This window comes from Oncorhynchus mykiss, chromosome 3 (genome assembly GCF_013265735.2).
Source record: "Oncorhynchus mykiss isolate Arlee chromosome 3, USDA_OmykA_1.1, whole genome shotgun sequence".
In the NCBI taxonomy this organism is placed as follows: domain Eukaryota; kingdom Metazoa; phylum Chordata; class Actinopteri; order Salmoniformes; family Salmonidae; genus Oncorhynchus; species Oncorhynchus mykiss.
In genome coordinates, this window is record NC_048567.1 from 27,682,981 (window position 1) to 27,702,970 (window position 19,990).

At 41.1% G+C, this 19,990-nt stretch overlaps 1 protein-coding gene across 4 annotated transcripts; it reads left to right on the top strand.

Moving 5' to 3' along the window:
* The first annotated feature begins 94 nt into the window (after positions 1 to 94).
* Positions 95 to 13,650, top strand: dhdds (dehydrodolichyl diphosphate synthase). Of its 4 annotated transcripts, none has more exons than XM_036963393.1 (10): positions 95 to 221; positions 699 to 844; positions 3,768 to 3,850; positions 3,982 to 4,098; positions 4,351 to 4,493; positions 8,805 to 8,921; positions 9,193 to 9,294; positions 12,450 to 12,564; positions 12,847 to 12,954; positions 13,192 to 13,650. In XM_036963393.1, exons 1-10 carry the CDS (start codon positions 127 to 129, stop codon positions 13,432 to 13,434), a joined length of 1,269 nt encoding a protein of 422 aa, XP_036819288.1. In that variant the 5' UTR covers positions 95 to 126; the 3' UTR covers positions 13,435 to 13,650.
* Positions 13,651 to 19,990: the final 6,340 nt, after the last annotated feature.

Consider the following 19,990-nt stretch of genomic DNA (forward strand, 5'->3'; position numbering starts at 1 on the left):
CAAAAGCTGCCTGTCTGATAACACAAGAACCGCTGCTGAACGGCTCTTGTGTGATACCTTGCGTCGGTCTTCTTTCCTCCGGGTTGAACGCTCTTTGCCTGGCCTAAAAAGATTGTCCGTGGCGCTATGCTTTCTTATCGGTCTGTTATGCTCCTGCTCACCGTCCAAGCACGATTCTCCAGCGGAACAAGAAAGGACCAGCCCCCCGCTCCCCGAATTCTGTAACCTCTTCTTTGACTTTGAAGGATGTTGCATTCTGTAGACGAGTTGTTGTAGTCGCCCTCTACTGGAGGCGGCTGTATGGGTTATCTTGGTGTAGCAGCTGAGCTGTACATGGTTATTGCTATCCGGAATTCTTGGGACGTCCTTACCCTACCAGCGTGTCCCAAGCTTGGTCCTGGGGACCCAAAGGGGTTCACGTTTTGGGATTTGCCCTAGCACTACACCGCAAATTCAAACAATCAAAGCTGGATGATTAGTTGAATCAGCGGTGTAGTGCTAGGGCAAACACCAAAACGTGCAGACCTTGGGGTCCCCAGGACCGAGTTTGGGGAACCCCTAAGCATAACCATTACCTGACCTTAACTATTTTAAATCCCACTTCAGTGGGGAGTAGGGACGTCCCAAGGACCCGGATAGCACTGAGTCCAATTTGAAACCTATCCAGTAAATATTTAAATATTCTATTCGAACCCCAGAACACCAATTTACCTGAATAAGGTTCCTGTCAATCCACATGCAGAGAAATCTGTACAAACAGTTCCAGGCGGAAGTGGTCGGTCTTTTGATTACGTCACTCCATCGAATAAGGAAGGGGACGTCATCTTAAACTGTGAGTTGGAAGGTATGTGAAATATGTAAAAATACGGCTCATAATGTTGATAATTCATGATCTCTTTCAACAATATGAATGAAATCGAACATTTTAGTGAAAGTGCAATTGCTTTGTACATTTCAAACAGTGTTCATCATTGGTTATCGCTCCCTGTCCGGTTTGTGTTAGCTAGCTAGCTACAGTAGCTATGATATCGTTATCTAGCTATCCAAGACCTGATCCACATGAATCAGAGATGCATAATCATATAGCTAGTTTTCAGAATATGATTTGGTTAATATATCCCGTTTATTCATGCATGCATGTAGACTAGTGGCGTATGTATCAGAACTAATCAGATACAATGGAGTCCGAAATCATTAACACCCATAAAGATCAGCAGAAATTACTATAAAATAAATAATTTAAATACTGAGCAATTGTATGCTCAACATGTTTTGTAAGTTATATTATACGAATACAATTGCTCAGAGAAAGAAATTGACACACTTGTTTTGGTAGCCTGGTGGGTAGGAGCGTTGGGCCATTAACAGAAATGTTGCTGGTTTGAATCCCAGAGCTGACATGGTTCAAATCTGTCGTTCTGCCCCTGAGCAAGGCAGTTAACCTCCAACAAAAACTACCGATGACGTGGATGTCTACCAACATATTTTTACAAGTAGGTATGGGGTTATTTACTGCTCATGCATTCTAATTGACGCCAAACTAGTGTTGCACGGTAAACCGAAACGTCAGTACTTTTTTAAAACTAGAACATGAAAAACGTTTCAGTACTTATATAAATTGTGTCACGTCATCTACTGATTGAGAGAGGATCAAGTCTGTCTATCAGCGCAGTTGATGTCCCTTTATAGCACGAGCGCATCGTGCCTGCTTCACTTACTCATTGCTAACTCTAGCCTGTCCTGAGGAACCACTGCACTCACTGGGAGTCTTGGCTGCTAGCTCCACACTTATGGTGCACAAAAGTGAACAAACTTGAATGATGCAACATGGCATGTAGAAAATGTTGCAACTGTTAGCAAAACAATGTTCATTACAGGCTAGAACACTTTACAATGCAAGAAGATACTAGTAGCTCAGACTGGTCTCATAGACTAGATGTCAGTCCAAGACACTCAAATTAGTATGGTTACATAAGATAGGAAAAAACGAAAACAGGGTTGGTCTAGGTGGATGGGTGTTAGAATCTCATCATGGACAACTTCAGCATTTTAGCCACTACTTATTACCTTTGAACTACTTTGCATGTTAGCTAAGCCTAACCTTAACCCTTTTAGCAAACCCTAACCCTTTAACCTAACCTTAACCCTCAATAATTCAATGCATGCACACACTCCTATTGAATATGCATTCACCTGTATTGTGAATAGGGCTAGACTACATCTTGATTTACCCTGTTTATCAATAGCGATTTACAATTCAAATAAATGACCGTTATGCAGTTAGATTGGTAAAAACAAAGTCATATTGATTGTATGACCATCATTGATTCATTAATGCAGGGCTCTCCAACCATGTTCCTGGAGAGCTTGTTTTGGTAGCCTGATGAAGCCTGATTAAGGTTGGCACAAAAACCTAGTTCAAAATTCGGGTATCGTGACAACGTTACCCCAAACCCACCACTGGTGGGTGCATGACCAAATAGCTTTATTTTCATGTCATCGGACCAATGCACCGGTTCCAATCCAAATGCCAGTGCTGTTTAGCAAACTCCAGGCATTTACATTTGTTGGATGACATGAAAACAGAGCTCTTTGGTCACACACACTAGTGGTGGATTTGATGTCTAAATGAGAATGCATGAGCAGAAAATAACCCACTATGGGGCTATTTTGCTTCAACTGCTTCCCTGTTAAGGTCAACAGCATCTTGAACTTTACCAAGTACCAGGACATTTTAGCCCAAAACCTGGTTGCCTCTGCCAGGAGGTTAAAACTTGGCTGCAAGTGAATCTTCCAGCAAGACAATAATCACAACCACACTTCAAAATCCACAAAGAAATGGTTAATTGACCAGAAAATCTATATTTTGCAATGGCCATCTCAGTCTCTGGACTTAAAACCCCATTTGAAAACCTGTGGTTTGAATAGAGTATCACAGTATGAGTCATAATACCCAAAACCCTAGCGGTCAAACATTGAAATGGTTCCAATAGTTTTTCTCAGAACCATTTCCCTGTTTGACCGCTAGGTTTTATGGGTATTATGACACCTCCACTGTGGGGCTCTATTGAAGAGGGCAGACAAAGGATATCAAGGATCTGGAAGGATTCTGTATGGCGGAATGGTCTAAGATCCCTCCCAATATGTTCTCCGAAAAGGGCTCCGTGCCATTATCCTTGCAATTTGAGGTATTGAAAGGTATTCAAAACTGGGGTGTCAATCATTTTGAACCCTACCTTTTTTGAGAAAAAAATATTACTTTTTAACAAAATCTCTTTCTCTGAGCAATTGTATTAGTATAAAATTATATCATTGTTTTGGCGCATACAATACAGCTCATGTTTTAATTATTTATTTTATACAGTCAGTTCTGCTCACTTTTATCAAGGGTGTCAATAATTTCAGACCTCCCTGTACGTCTGGTATGTGATGAAAAGCCCCTGTAGCACAGCTCAAGACTAGAAAGCAGTGGCCTCTGAAGTCCTTTGTCAGGGAAATTGCAAGGAACCACCACACCTTATCCTACTAACGTCAATGAATGCACTGCCATTATGTTTGTTGATGCACCCCACTGAACTAGGCCTGTGCTCTATATGTAACTATGCTACATACCCCTCACTACTGTTTCTAATGCAGCCCATGGCTATAAAAAACCAGCGACTGCTGAATTTGTCAGACAAGCCTAACGGCTAACCATGTTCATAAATTGCTCTGTTTATATGTATCTCTAATGTATGTAATAAGATGTAATGCATGCATCTCCACAGGGGTGTCAGAGTTTTTCAATATGTCGTGGATAAGGGAAGGTGAATTGAACCTCATTGAGAAGCTCTCAGCCAACATACTGAAGGTATGGTGATCTATTTGCAAATGCATCCCTTCTGAGGATATTTGAATGAATTAATCACAACCACATTTTTATGATATGTAATATGGTTCTATCTGTATGGAATCCATCCACCCCTCCTTGGTCTCTCCCAGGCTGGCCCGATGCCCAAACATGTGGCCTTTATCATGGATGGCAACCGGCGCTATGCCCGCAAGCGTCATGTGGAGCGCCAAGAGGGACACACACAGGGTTTTGACAAACTGGCAGAGGTGAGGTTCCCAGGGGACATCAGTGTCATGATGTCGTCATTGTTCTTTCTATCATAGTTGTTCTCATTCATACTTTCCCTTTTGCATGAGCTTTCACATTGTCTTAGAAAAGTAGGTAAATGCACTTCACCCATATTCTTCACCATTACCATCATAACATGTATTTGTATAGGGCTGTCACCAAGTACATTAGAAATACATACTACTCGGTTGGCTTTACTGATGATCAACCTTGGTGGCTCCTTCCTTCAGACACTACGCTGGTGCCTGAACCTGAGCATCCATGAGGTCACCGTGTACGCCTTCAGCATCGAGAACTTCAAGCGGTCTAAAGACGAGGTGGACGGCCTGATGGAGCTGGCCAAGCAGAAGTTCATCAGACTGCTACAAGAACAGTGAGTGTCAGAACCGAGGAGCCAGAGTGCTTCCATTAAAGATGCATAGGTGTGGGAGTCCCAGCGACTGGGAGAGAAAGCAGCATAGCTACCTGCTAAATGATGGGTTATCTTTCCACAGAAAGTGTTTTACAGACACTTTAATTAAAAACTCGACAAGGAGGATGTTTCAGTAATTCACTTGGGCCAGACAACGGAAAGTTTAAATTTACCGGCCATTTCAGAGATTTGCCGGATCCATATGCATTGGGTGCGTAAACCATTAGGGAATCCACCCATGGTGCTCAGAATAACAGAAATCACATTTAGATTATGATAATTCATCTTAACAGGACATGCAACTCCTGTAATGAAGCAGCCAATAAAACGTCATTTTGAAACATTTGCCAAAATGGAATTCGCAGGAAAACACCATTTTAAACAGCGCAGCTTATGAGAGTGGATTCAAATGTGAGGAAAAAAACTACTTCTGTCTATACAGAAATTCATAAAATCATTCAAAATACTTCAGTAGAAAGCATGACTTAGCCACAGAGAAATTGAGGATCATAATCTTCTTTAGAAAATAGCTGTGGATTGTTTCAAATCACAAACTAGTAGGCATATTTGCAATTTGGGCAGCGCATTTGGCATCTGGCTTAGCTGATTATTGAGTTGCGGTTGTCAGTGAATAGCATCTAAAATATGTGTGAAGATAAAGTGTCTTGGGTATAATTGAAAATGTTGAGACGAAGAATGGGTGGGGTATTTGTCGGAGATAAAGGAGAGTCTCTTTCTTAGAATGGCTCCGCTGTCTCACGTAAATTCTTAAGCATTTATTGTGTGAATTGTTTGCCCTTTGATTGTTTATTATTTTATATCAATTGCCCATTACATATATGTACACCGAGTACACCAAACATTAGGAACACCTTCCTAATATTGAGTTGCAAAAAAAATAATTATTTAACCTGTCTCATCCCCTTCATCTACACTGATTTGAAGTGACATCAATAAGGGATAATAACTTTGATCTGGATTCACTTGGTCAGTCTGTCATGGAAAGAGCAGGTGTTCATAATGTTTTGTATAAGCTGTGTATGTCACCAGTAGTAAATGTACCGTTAATCACTGTCATGTGGTTACATACATTTCTGTTACTGCATGTATTAATTAGTCATTTACTGTTCTCATTCTCGAAGTGGAAACGCGATTTGCGGAGTTCACAACCTGCTACACTTGTGAGAAACAATGCTTTGGTTCATTTCATGAACATAATTTATGAGTAAAAAAAAATGTAATGTTCTTTTGCTTGCTCCATGTGAGCGATGAGCATGTGTCTGGTTTCTTTGTCTTGTTAATGAACGCATACAAGTTACGGAAATACAGGAAAGTCAACGAAGTCGTTTTTTAAAACATCCATTGCGAATGATAATGAAGACTATTAAAAATATAGTTCCTCGCGGTAGGCTATTTGAACAATCTCCCCCTCGATAATCACCAAGCGTCGGTGTGAAAGAGCAACATTTTATGGATCTGATGAGCCCATGTAACCAGTGGAAACTTCATAAAATACCTGAACACTTTTCCCTTAGGCAAAAACAGCTGTCTGGGCCGAGCTCACTAGCGCGGGAAACGGGCCTGGAATAGGCTGATAAAATGTTGCAAGTTCACTAGCGAAATCTTCCGGCCAGACACAGTTGATTACACAGTTGATTGGTTTGATACAAATGTTGCACTTTACAATGGCTCAAGTCAAGAAGATAGAAAGGGAGGCAGGAGAGGCTGAGTAGAGAGATTAATGTGCTTTGAAAGACCATGAATGTGTCATATTATATGTTTAGCCGCCAATGGATCATCAATGTGTCCATATGGCAGAGGCTGGTGCTCTCGCATTAGTATAATTTTTAACTCGGGAGTTGTAGGATTTAACCACGTGACTGAATTTGAGAAACGAAAATGTTATAATTGAAATGAAACTGTTACACGAAAATGCGCATATGAAAATAAGAATTGCTAGAAATGGTTGCATAAATTGTAAGCTTCCCCAAACTTGAAAATCGCGCGCTGTCAATTAAGTATTTGTAAAATAATTGTGTCCACGTTTCCGTGGTCGGGTTTGCCTATAGGCTACATTGCAGCAATCTTTTTTTTTTTTTTTTTTTACCTTTATTTACAGTTCCTTGAGAAAGTATTCGGCCCCTTGAACTTTGCGACCTTTTGCCACATTTCAGGCTTCAAACATAAAGATATAAAACTTAATTTTTTGTGAAGAATCAACAACAAGTGGGACACAATCATGAAGTGGAACGACATTTATTGGATATTTCAAACTTTTTTAACAAATCAAAAACTGAAAAATTGGGCGTGCAAAATTATTCAGCCCCTTTACTTTCAGTGCAGCAAACTCTCTCCAGAAGTTCAGTGAGGATCTCTGAATGATCCAATGTTGACCTAAATGACTAATGATGATAAATACAATCCACCTGTGTGTAATCAAGTCTCCGTATAAATGCACCTGCACTGTGATAGTCTCAGAGGTCCGTCAAAAGCGCAGAGAGCATCATGAAGAACAAGGAACACACCAGGCAGGTGCGAGATACTGTTGTGAAGAAGTTTAAAGCCGGATTTGGATACAAAAAGATTTCCCAAGCTTTAAACATCCCAAGGAGCACTGTGCAAGCGATAATATTGAAATGGAAGGAGTATCAGACCACTGCAAATCTACCAAGACCGGGCCGTCCCTCTAAAATTTCAGCTCATACAAGGAGAAGACTGATCAGAGATGCAGCCAAGAGGCCCATGATCACTCTGGATGAACTGCAGAGATCTACAGCTAAGGTGGGAGACTCTGTCCATAGGACAACAATCAGTCGTATATTGCACAAATCTGGCCTTTATGGAAGAGTGGCAAGAAGAAAGCCATTTCTTAAAGATATCCATAAAAAGTGTTGTTTAAAGTTTGCCACAAGCCACCTGGGAGACACACCAAACATGTGGAAGAAGGTGCTCTGGTCAGATGAAACCAAAATTGAACTTTTTGGCAACAATGCAAAACGTTATGTTTGGCGTAAAAGCAACACAGCTCATCACCCTGAACACACTGCTTTTCTTCAGCAGGGACAGGGAAGATGGTTAAAATTGATGGGAAGATGGATGGAGCCAAATACAGGACCATTCCGGAAGAAAACCTGATGGAGTCTGCAAAAGACCTGAGACTGGGACGGAGATTTGTCTTCCAACAAGACAATGATCCAAAACATAAAGCAAAATCTACAATGGAATGGTTCAAAAATAAACATATCCAGGTGTTAGAATGGCCAAGTCAAAGTCCAGACCTGAATCCAATCGAGAATCTGTGGAAAGAACTGAAAACTGCTGTTCACAAATGCTCTCCATCCAACCTCACTGAGCTCGAGCTGTTTTGCAAGGAGGAATGGGAAAAAATGTCAGTCTCTCGATGTGCAAAACTGATAGAGACATACCCCAAGCGACTTACAGCTGTAATCGCAGCAAAAGGTGGCGCTACAAAGTATTAACTTAAGGGGGCTGAATAATTTTGCAAGCCCAATTTTTCAGTTTTTGATTTGTTAAAAAAGTTTGAAATATCCAATAAATGTTGTTCCACTTCATGATTGTGTCCCACTTGTTGTTGATTCTTCACAAAAAAATACAGTTTTATATCTTTATGTTTGAAGCCTGAAATGTGGCAAAAGGTCGGAAAGTTCAAGGGGGCCGAATACTTTCGCAAGGCACTGTAACTAGGCAAGTCAGTTAAGTACACATTCTTATTTACAATGACGGCCAAATCCGTGTGCGCCGTTGAAACAATTTAAGTATGTTTTCAAAATGCGTACTGCCTCCCGCTTACATGTTGAAGCGCTGATATCCTGTTGCCTGCACTTAAATGCTGAATGGGAGACGCTTCAATTATCAGTTGATAGATAGATATATATTACATGGGATTGCATTTAGAATTGTTGTGCAATGAATGGGCTTATAAATACAACAACCAGCTGAGTAGCTGCAGGAGACATCCCTCTCAAAATAGCATCTTTATGCTGTGTGCATGTGATAGTCGTCATGTATTTTATTAATCCAACAACTAACGAAAATACACACCAATTTAATTCCACTCAATTATGCAAATTTACCTATAGACCAACCGGTATTTCCATAAATTATTTTACAATGGGATTTTTTTTCCTACTGGTCATTGTGGCCAGCAACAGTTTATATATCAGCTGTTAATTTTTTTTTGGGGGGGGGGGGGGGGGGGGGGGGGGGCAAAAGCCACCCTGACTTGGTCATGTCTGCTCTCTTCCAATCCAGGGAGAATCTGGAGAAGCATGGGGTGTGCATTCGGGTGTTGGGAGACCTGACTCTGCTGCCTCTGGACCTGCAGCAGCACATAGCCCGGGCTGTGGTGGCCACCAGGACTCATAACAAGTAGGCACCGCCACCTCATCATCCTGCTGCTCCTCACGTCTCTGAGGTGGCTGTGAGCTTGTGTGCAGCCATCTGAAAAACATTGCATTTTTGACAAATGCACCAAGGTTTATTGCAGATGCTGGACTTCAGTTGTTTATAATGCAATGCAATGTCTCTATGCATAAAACAACACATGGGCTTCTGTTCAGTCATATAAGAGGTCTTCAGGAGTGGCTACTTACAGCTGTAATAACTCCTTTATTAACGTCTCACCCTCTTTTGCCAACAGATGCTTTCTGAACGTGTGCTTTGCCTACACCTCAAGACATGAAATCGCTAATGCCGTCAGAGAGATGGCTTGGGGCGTGGAGCAGGGACTTATCAAATCTAGGTAAACTACTTCAACAGAGATTCAGGAGATTAATATTACATAAGAGTGCATTCATGGCCCTCTCAAATGTAATTGTTCAATTTGCATTATCAGAGATTTGTTTTCTGCACGTTTCTATTGTTTCTCAAATTACTGCATCGCCTGGTTCACCAACTACTTCTCAGATGGAGTTCAGTGTGTCAAATCGGAGGGCCTGTTGTCCGGACCTCTGGCAGTCTCTATGGGGGTACCACAGCGTTCCATTCTCCGGGCCGACTCTTTTCTCTGTATACATCAACGATGTCGCTCTTGCTGCGGGTGAATCCTTGATTCACCTCTACGCAGACAACACCATTCTGTATACATCTGTCCCTTCTTTGGACAAATGTGTTAACAAACCTCCAAACGAGTTTCAATGCCATACAACACTCCTTCCGTGGCCTCCAACGGCTCTTAAATGCTAGTAAAACTAAATGCGTGCTCTTCAACCGATCGCTGCCCGCGCCCGCCCGACTAGCATCACTACTCTGGACGTTTCTGACTTAGAATATGTGGACAACAATAAATGCCTAGGTGTCTGGCTAGACTGTAAACTCTCCTTCCAGACTCATATTAAGCATCTCCAATCCAAAATTAAATCTAGAATCGGCTTCCTATTTCGCAACAAAGCCTCCTTCACTCACGCTGCCAAACATACCCTTGTAAAACTGACTATCCTACCGATCCTTGACTTCGGCGATGTCATATACAAAATAGCCTCCAACACTCTACTCAGCAAACTGGATGCAGTCTATCACCATGCCATCCGTTTTGTCACCAAAGCTCCATATACCACCCACCACTGCGACCTGTATGCTCTCATTGGCTGGCCCTCGCTACATATTCATCGCCAGAAACCCACTGGCACCAGGTCATCTATAAGTCTTTGCTAGGTAAAGCTCCGCCTTATCTCAGCTCACTGGTCACCATAGCAACACCCAACCATAGCATGCGCTCCAGCAGGTACAGTGGGGCAAAAAAGTATTTAGTCAGCCACCAATTGTGCAAGTTCTCCCACTTAAAAAGATGAGGCCTGTAATTTTCATCATAGGTACACTTCAACTATGACAGACAAAATGAGGGAAAAAAATCCAGAAAATCACATTGTAGGATTTTTAATGAATTTATTTGCCAATTATGGTGGAAAATAAATATTTGGTCACCTACAAACAAGCAAGATTTCTGGCTCTCACAGACCTGTAACTTCTTCTTTAAGAGGCTCCTCTGTCCTCCACTCATTACCTGTATTAATGGCACCTGTTTGAACTTGTTATCAGTATAAAAGACACCTGTCCACAACCTCAAACAGTCACACTCCAAACTCCACTATGGCCAAGACCAAAGAGCTGTCAAAGGACACCAGAAACAAAATTGTAGACCTGCACCAGGCTGGGAATACTGAATCTGCAATAGGTAAGCAGCTTGGTTTGAAGAAATCAACTGTGGGAGCAATTATTAGGAAATGGAAGACATACAAGACCACTGATAATCTCCCTCGATCTGGGGCTCCACGCAAGATCTCACCCCGTGAGGTCAAAATGATCACAAGAACGGTGAGCAAAAATCCCAGAACCACACGGGGGGACCTAGTGAATAACCTGCAGAGAGCTGGGACCAAAGTAACAAAGCCTACCATCAGTAACACACTACGCCGCCAGGGACTCAAATCCTGCAGTGCCAGATGTGCCCCCCTGCTTAAGCCAGTACATGTCCAGGCCCGTCTGAAGTTTGCTAGAGAGCATTTGGATGATCCAGAAGAAGATTGGGAGAATGTCATATGGTCAGATGAAACCAAAATATAACTTTTTGGTAAAAACTCAACTCGTTGTGTTTGGAGGACAAAGAATGCTGAGTTGCATCCAAAGAACACCATACCTACTGTGAAGCATGGGGGTGGAAACATCATGCTTTGGGGCTGTTTTTCTGCAAAGGGACCAAGACGACTGATCCGTGTAAAGGAAAGAATGAATGGGGCCATGTATCGTGAGATTTTGAGTGAAAACCTCCTTCCATCAGCAAGGGCATTGAAGATGAAACGTGGCTGGGTCTTTCAGCATGACAATGATAACAAACACACCGCCCGGGCAACAAAGGAGTGGCTTTGTAAGAAGCATTTCAAGGTCCTGGAGTGGCCTAGCCAGTCTCCAGATCTCAACCCCATAGAAAATCTTTGGAGGGAGTTGAAAGTCCGTGTTGCCCAGCAACAGCCCCAAAACACCACTGTTCTAGAGGAGATCTGCATGGAGGAATGGGCCAAAATACCAGCAACAGTGTGTGAAAACCTTGTGAAGACTTACAGAAAACGTTTGACCTCTGTCATTGCCAACAAAGGGTATATAACAAAGTATTGAGATAAACTTTTGTTCTTGACCAAATACTTATTTTCCACCATAATTTGCAAATAAATTCATTAAAAATCATACAATGTGATTTTCTGGAATTGTTTTCTCATTTTGTCTGTCATAGTTGAAGTGTACCTATGATGAAAATGACAGGCCTCTCATCTTTTGAAGTGGGAGAACTTGCACAATTGGTGGCTGACTAAATACTTTTTTGCCCCACTGTATATCTCACTGGTCATCCCCAAAGCCAACACCTAATTTGGCCGCCTTTCCTTACAGTTCTCTGCTGCCAATGACTGGAACGAATTGCAAAAATCGCTGAAGTTGGAGACTTATAACTCTCTCACTAACTTTAAGCATCAGCTATCTGAGCAGCCAACTGATTGCTGCAGCTGTACACAGCCCATCTGTAAATAGCCCATCCAACTACCAACCTCATCCCCATATTGTTTTTATTTTTAAAAATTGTTCTTTTGCACACCAGTATTTCTACTTGCACATCATCATCTGCATATCTTTCACTCCGGTGTTCATTTTCTAAATTGGAATTACTTCGCTACTATTGCCTATTTATTGCCTTACCTCCTTACTCCATTTGCACACACAGTATATAGATTTTTCTATTGTGTTATTGACTGTACTTTTGTTTATCCCACATGTAACTCTGTGTTGTTTTTTGTCTCACTGCTTTGCTTTATCTTGGCCAGGTCGCAGTTGTAAATGAAAACTTGTTCTCAACTGGCCTACCTGGTTAAATAAAGATAAAATAAATATTGTCTTGGTTGTTGTGTCCAGTGATGTGTCGGAGGCCCTGCTGGGTCATTGTCTGTACAGCAGTAACTCCCCCAATCCTGATCTGCTCATTCGCACGTCTGGAGAGGTGCGACTCAGTGACTTCCTGCTGTGGCAGGTAAGGACAAAGACACTCCTTACTAGCTGTTTCCAGCGTGATGTTGAATGCTAATGAGATTAGCCTCTTGCCTAGCATCGTTTGGTAAGGACAAGACCTACTTCCTGTTCAGTGACAGACAATGGAGCCTCTGGTTTAGCTGCCTCTCCCACTACCTCGTGACTTGTTCTTTGTAAATGTAGGCTGTCTGGTGTTACCTGTGGGGATTATTCAGTGGGGTGCAATGTTTATAGAATGTTGCAGACACAAATGTAATATTTTTTTGTCTGTGCTATCCTGTAGACGTCCCACTCCTGCTTAGTGTTCCAGTCAGTCCTGTGGCCAGAGTACTCCTTCTGGAATCTGTGTGATGCCATTCTGCAGTATCAGCTCAATCACAGACCTCTTCAGGTATGAACTCTCTCTTTCCTTCATTCATCCCCCACATACATTCCACCATACGATATTTACCCAACCTTTAAACGCGTGTGGACTTTTGCCACAAATGTTTGGCACATTATTTCAAGTTGCATTTCCAGCATTGAGTGAGAATTCATTAGCAGGGTCATCTGAATACCTGTAATAAACTACTGTGTTGTGTGGAACACTGAGGTCTGCTTGAATGACTGATCCCTATGTATGCTGCAGAAAGCCAGAGATCAACACAGAGAGGGACAGGCCCTACAGCAGCATGAGGCAGACCGGGCCTGTGTTGCAGACCTCCTACAGCACCACGGCAATGGAAAGCCCCTGGATGCCCAGAGGAGACAGGAAGCACTGCTCAACTACACTGCCAGCCGAGAGGAACGGGTTCAGGACTTCCTTGGTGCACTCCAGCACAAGAGAGACTCCTTCCTCACTGACTTAACCAGCCAAGCTGCTCTGGCATAAAGAGGGGATGAGGGGAACACAATGCTCCCCATCTTGAATTGGGGGAGCAATCCCATCTCTCCATCTCTTCCCTAAAGGGCTGAGTGGTTTAAAACTTCTTATTTTGTATGAGTGATTTTACCCCTATGGGGCTATATGTGGGATATTTATGTGTGTATTCTAAGTCTGATCAAAGTCTAATAAAAAGATAAGTCTGGTAAAGAGCTAATGATTCTATAAGTTGTTCTGTAAAATCTGTCCGTCAAATGGATTCCATGGATATTCTCTTTGGGTTGATATTCACAATGGAATCGGAGAACTCACTCCCAGAGGAGATACACATCGGAGACCACCATTTACCACAGCACCAGCTACACTACATGGCCAAAAGTATGTGGACACCTGACCATTGAACATCTCATTCCCCAACTTTGCTGCTATAACAGCTTCCACTCTTCTGGGAAGGCTTTCCACTAAATGTTGGAACATTGCTGCATGTATTTGCTTCCATTCAGCCACAAGAGCATTAGTGAGGTTGGGTACTGATGTTGGGCGATTAGGCCTGGCTTTGCAGCTGGCGTTCGATGGGGTTACGGTGAGGGCTTTGTACAGTCAAGTTATTCCACACTGATCTCGACAAACCATTTCTGTATGGACCTCCGCTTTGTGCACGGGGGCATTGTCATGCTGAAACAGGAAAGAGGCTTCCCCCAAACTGTTGCCACAAAGTTGGAAGTACAGACTCGTTTAGAATGTCATATGCTGTGGCATTAAGATTTCCCTTCACTGGAACTAATGGGCCTAGCCCGAACCATGAAAAACTGCCCCAGACCATTATTTCTCCAAACTTTACAGTTCGCACAATCTTTTGGGGCTGGTAGCGTACTCCTGGCATCTGCCAAACCCAGATTCGTTCTTCCGACTACCAGATGGTGAAGTGTGATTTGTAAGCCGTTGTTGCTCCTAGACGTTTCCACTTCACAATAACAGCAGATCAGGGCAGTTCTAGCAGGGTAGAAAGTTGACGAACTGACTTGTACAATGTTGCAAGTCACTGAGCTCTTCAGTAAGGCCATTCTACTGCCAGTGTTTGTCTATGGTGATCGTGTGGCTGTGTGCTCCATTTTTATACACCTGTTTGCAATGGTTGTGGCTGAAATAGCCAAATTCAATTTTGAAGGAGTGTCCACATACTTTTGTATATATAGTGTATGTGTGCTGGACTGGTCAAGTAAAATGTTCAATGCATGTCATTGTGCAATAACTGTTTTATGGTCATGGATGCCCATATTTGACATGTAAAACATAAACTATATTTTTACCAGGTTTCTTTATCTTGCAGAATAAACGTGATTATGTTAATTTAGTTTAATGTACATTATGCTACTTATATTCATAACAAATTGTACATCCAAATGGATTATTTGTAACATAGGTAACCTTTTATATTGTATCTTGCTTGGATCATTGACGGGGTGATGTACACTGCAGGCATAAAGTTTCTAAACCCAGAGGCACAACATCGCGAGACTGCTGGGAACGCTTGCGAAGCAGATCAAGCAAACAAGGCCGGGGTTTGGTGTTATGGAAGTCAATGACAGAAGTTAAACATAATTCCTTGGTTGTTAATTTTCTCGAAATATAGGCACAACCCAATGTATTAAGTAGTTGAGCATGTTATTACTCCAACTTCGTGAAATTGACCAACTGACACAACTGAATGGAAGGGGTACCTTTGATTTGATGGCCTGCAAATGCGCAGTTCGGCGCGAGATGAACTTTAGACCCGATTACGTGTTTCGGCGCCTGAGTTTAGCTAGCCGCCGTCGCCTACAAGCGTCATCGGGGATTTGTATTGGAGAAGCAGTTTATCCATATCTTCATACTGTACTGTCTTTGCTGCAGTCTGCAGATCCTGCAGAAACCACGCCACCTCGTTACAGCGGTGGTATTTTCTATGCACTCTCTCTTTAAGAACATGGAGACGCCCACAAACACGTGATTTGTTTTCATCCAATGTCTGACTTCAAAATATAAAAACTGGTTCAAACCGGTTTCTATCTTATATTTTACATTCGGTCATTATTTTACATTCACCATTGTTGCATTGCTAACGTGGCTAGAAGAGCTTAGTGAGATACCCAACAACTTCCATAAAATTAAAATAAAATTGGAATTGTGTTGCAATTCCCGAACAATCATCAATATGCCTAAAAGAAAGGTAAGGAATGCTTAATTTTCCGGCTAACAAATATATTTGTATTTTTTTTGCTTGCATCTTGCCGTTTTAAAATTGCATTTGGTCTCTTCATCAGTACTGTATGGCGTCGTTTAGAAATGGCGGCAAAATGGGTCATCCTCTCAACGCAGTCATCAATATATCAAATAAACCGTATAAAAAAAGGACAATTACATAAGAAATAAAGTGTAAAGTTATTAACCATATTTATTACGGTTATTCGTCCTACATTGAGCATACCTATGACGAGTTCATTCACTCAACCTAAGTACGATTTGTGCATCACACGCTAGGTGCTTCTTGGAAGTTGTGAAGAAGCTCGCGGGGCTCAACTGCTGTATTTCATACATCTAACGATTTAACTAGTAATTTGTGTAGTTTAATGTGCTGCTTGCGAGCTTCTCGGTGTCTAGTTTTCTAGTCATGTTTGAGGCAGGCTTGAATCAGTGAGCCTCAAATTGGTGGGAAAAGATGCTTGGTCGTTTTTAATCATTTGCACCCGACGCAACGCTTAAATGCAATCTTATGAATCCTCTACTTTACCAGTAAATACTAAATCATTGCCAATGCATTTTTTTTCAACAAACATTAGCTAGAGTTGTTGACGTTAACTTCAGTCATTTCCCCAGCCCTGCTAATTTCAACGTCAGGCTGCCATCTTTGCATAGCCAACATTAGCTAGCATCTTTGTGAATGTGCTTTTCAATTACATTTTCTATTAGGTTTATCGTTGAACCTTAAAGTTATACATTTTTTTTAAACATATTACTGAATCTTTTAACTGCATTAACTTCGTCGAAATAATGTTGATAGGGTCATTTATTGAGCGCGAACTTCATCTTGTTGACGGCTGTCGAGCGCGAATTGACGCAAAACAAAGGAAGTGCCAAGCGCGCCCGACTGTTGTGACAGGACAGATTTGAATTTGAATATGCGCGGGAATTCCTTCGAAGTCAGAAGTAGCCTAGAACAGTGGAAATGTATGTCATCAAAAATGTGTATCTAACTCGCTCACTGTGGTGTATGTAATCCGTTATGCAAAATATACATTATACAATAGCCCAGCATGTTCTCTGGGGATGTGATGCTTCATTTTGATCAAAGGGGCCCTACATAGAATGAGAGAGGGCAACAATGGACATAACATTAGCACCAGTTACCTTACTTTTTGAAAATAACCTATGCTCTACAACCCAGGCATATGCAGTACTGTCTGATACACTAGCTGAACGTATTTATTATTCGTCGTATGTGCTTTAGGAATTCCATTTCCTCCCGGTTTCTAAATATTTTTCTTCTGCTTTTTTCTACTGTTTTCAGAGTGCTACCAAGGGCGATGAGGTATGCATACAAGTATTCACAATGTTAATTCTAAACTGTTAACTAGTGTATTCGTTTATAATTGTTACACTTTAACTGAACTACAGCTTACAAATGCTGTATAGGATGTTCATAAAGTCTTGAGAAATTTGGTCTACATAAATGCTTCACAGATCATTTGTAAACACAATTTTATACATAAAGGGTGATATAAAAGGTTGGTGCTTTGTCAAATGTGGTGCTTTGTCAAATGTGGCATTACTCGTTTGAAATGCGTTATAAAGCATGACATTTGCTTATGAATGATAATTTGTCGATACATCTATGCAATCATTATTTATGAAGGCTTCCTTATGCTTTAAAAGTTGTAGTTTGTTAAAGTGGGATCGTTATATAGTAGTAGTTGGGTCATGGTTAGATATGTAAAATGTGTTCCTTTCTTCAGCCTGCAAGACGTTCCGCGCGTTTGTCATCTGTAAGTATTACCATTCAAATAGGCTACTTTAGGATCTGTACATTTCTTTGTATTGCAAACTCATGTGTTACTTACCCTAATTACTGTCTTGTTTTTTTGTTTGTTGCAGAGACCTGTGCCAAAACCGGCGGCCAAACCCAAAAAAGCGGCAGCACCCAAAGTATGTTAAGTGTTTGTTTCATCTGTCTTTTATTAATAAATATGCTGTTTTTGCATCTAGAGTTTATTAGCAGTTGTGTTAACCCTTAGCCTAAGCATTATTGATTCATGACCTTTGGCATCAACTCAGAAGTTGTCCTGTTATTATTTTTTTAACAGCCACATGGGGGAAAGCTTCATAAAAAGAATCTCAAGTATTTTGGCACTGCTGAACATTTGACAAGATGCATAACATCTTGAAGGAAGTGAGAGGAGAGAGAAAATACATTTACTCTTTCAGTCAGTGGCTAATGTGTTTTTTCTTCTTCAGAAGGCAGTCAAGGGAAAGAAGGCCGCTGAGAACGGTGATGCCAAGGCTGAGGTTTGTTTCCTGAAAGGATCTGTTTGCTATCTCTATTCAATGTGATTCTTCCCCTGCCCCTTATGGTTTCACTTTAGGCTGTACATGACTTTGTCTGCAATCCATCAGTTACCCTTACCAGAAAAACACTGCCCCTTGATGGGGATTCAACCTCTTAGGGGATGTGATTCATTCAGCCCACCTGTACATACAAGCATTACTTGTTTGATGGGCGCTCAACTCAATGTGTGAATTGTGGAATGATATTAACCAAGCAGTTCTGTGGAAATTGTTATTACACTGTTATTATAGTGTTGGGGTTCTGTCATTTATTTGCTTCCTGCCCTTCTGGCATAAATTAGTGCATGTAATTGAATTGATTTGCACAAAAATAACTGGTCTTTAGAAAATATTATTTTCGCTATAACAATACAGTAGGCCTACGGGGTTAGATGCAGTTCAATATACGTAAATAGTTGGTTTCTTATTTTCTATTCTCTTTTTGAACTTCAAAGTTCACTTTCTTCTCAAGGTTATTCATTGCATACGTTTTTTTTTTTATGTCTGAAATAAGTCCATTCTTCATTTCTAGGCGAAAGTTGAGGCTGCTGGAGACGCCAAATGAAGAACTGTTTGAAGTTGTGATCATTCTGTGTACTTGGTGACTGTACAGTTTAAAATAAGTATTTTTTACCAAGTTTTTTTTATATTAAAAGATATCATTTATAGTTCATTGTGGGCTTACATTTGAGGTAATGAAGCTGTTCCAAGGGGTTCTCATGTTCATATCCATTTTTATGCATTGTTTAAATGAATACCGTCCATATCCTGTCCAAGTATAAAAAACAAAAAAAATACCCTTCTAAACCTGTTTTTAACTGCTGAATGTTATTTTCCTACATAAATCCAAACATTAAAGGCAGCTAAAGTGTGTTTCTAAAATGTTAAGAGGAATAGGGTTTTTGCCACTCCTTTTAAGTTTTTTAATATTAATTACTTACCAAATGTTTTGAATCAACATCAGCTCTTTTCATTCAGGAGACATAAGACAGTTTGAAAGTAATCACTAACTTGTATTAGGTCAACACACAAAATCACCACACAAAATTAATAATGTGAACTTAATCATTTGTTCTATTGTTTATTTTATTAAATTGTTCTGTAAAAAACAGTGGAAAGAGCTATTGTGACTCCTATGAAATTTAAATGTTCTTGAATAAAATGATTAAAAGGCTGTTTTTGTTTGATTTGGTTAAATATCACAGCAAATCATTATCAAACATTCTTCGTTAGTCGCCATGCCAGTTTGCACAAATTCACATGTTTTCTAGACCTGTCAATAGCCTATTGGGCAGGGACATCAACTGCTTCCTCAATCTGTAGATGGGGGACCTCGAGCTGGTGTTACATGTGAGAAAAAGGCATAGGATGAAAGTGGATGGATTCTATTCTCTTGGATTACAATATTGAGGCCTTTTCTCTATGCTGCCATAAAAATGCATTACCTACCAATTCCCCGTCTATAGAGCATCTGCTACTGTTAGAAAAGGTATGTTTTCTCTATGTGGCAGTTCTGTGTTGTAATTTTTCTACCACCGATCAATCCCTTTGTCCATAAATAATGCATGGCTGAGGGGTGGGTATACAGTGCATTAGGAAAGTATTCAAACCACTTGACTTTCCAGTTACGCTACAGCCTTATTCTAAAATGGATTACATTGTCGTCGTCGTCCCTCAATGTACACAATACCCCTAATGACGTAGCAAAAACAGGTTTTTAGAAATGTATATATTTTAAGTATTCAGACCCTTTACTCAGTACTTTGAAGTACCTTGGCAGCGATTACAGCCTAGAGTCTTCTAGGGTATGATGCTACAAGCTTGGCACACCTGTATTTGGCGAGTTTCTCCCATTCTTCTCTGCAGACCCTCAAGCTCTAGCATGTTGGATGGGGAGCGGAGCGTTGCTGCACAGCTATTTTCTGGTCTCCAGAGATGTTCGATTGGGTTCATGCTGGGCCACTCGAGGACATTCAGAAACTTG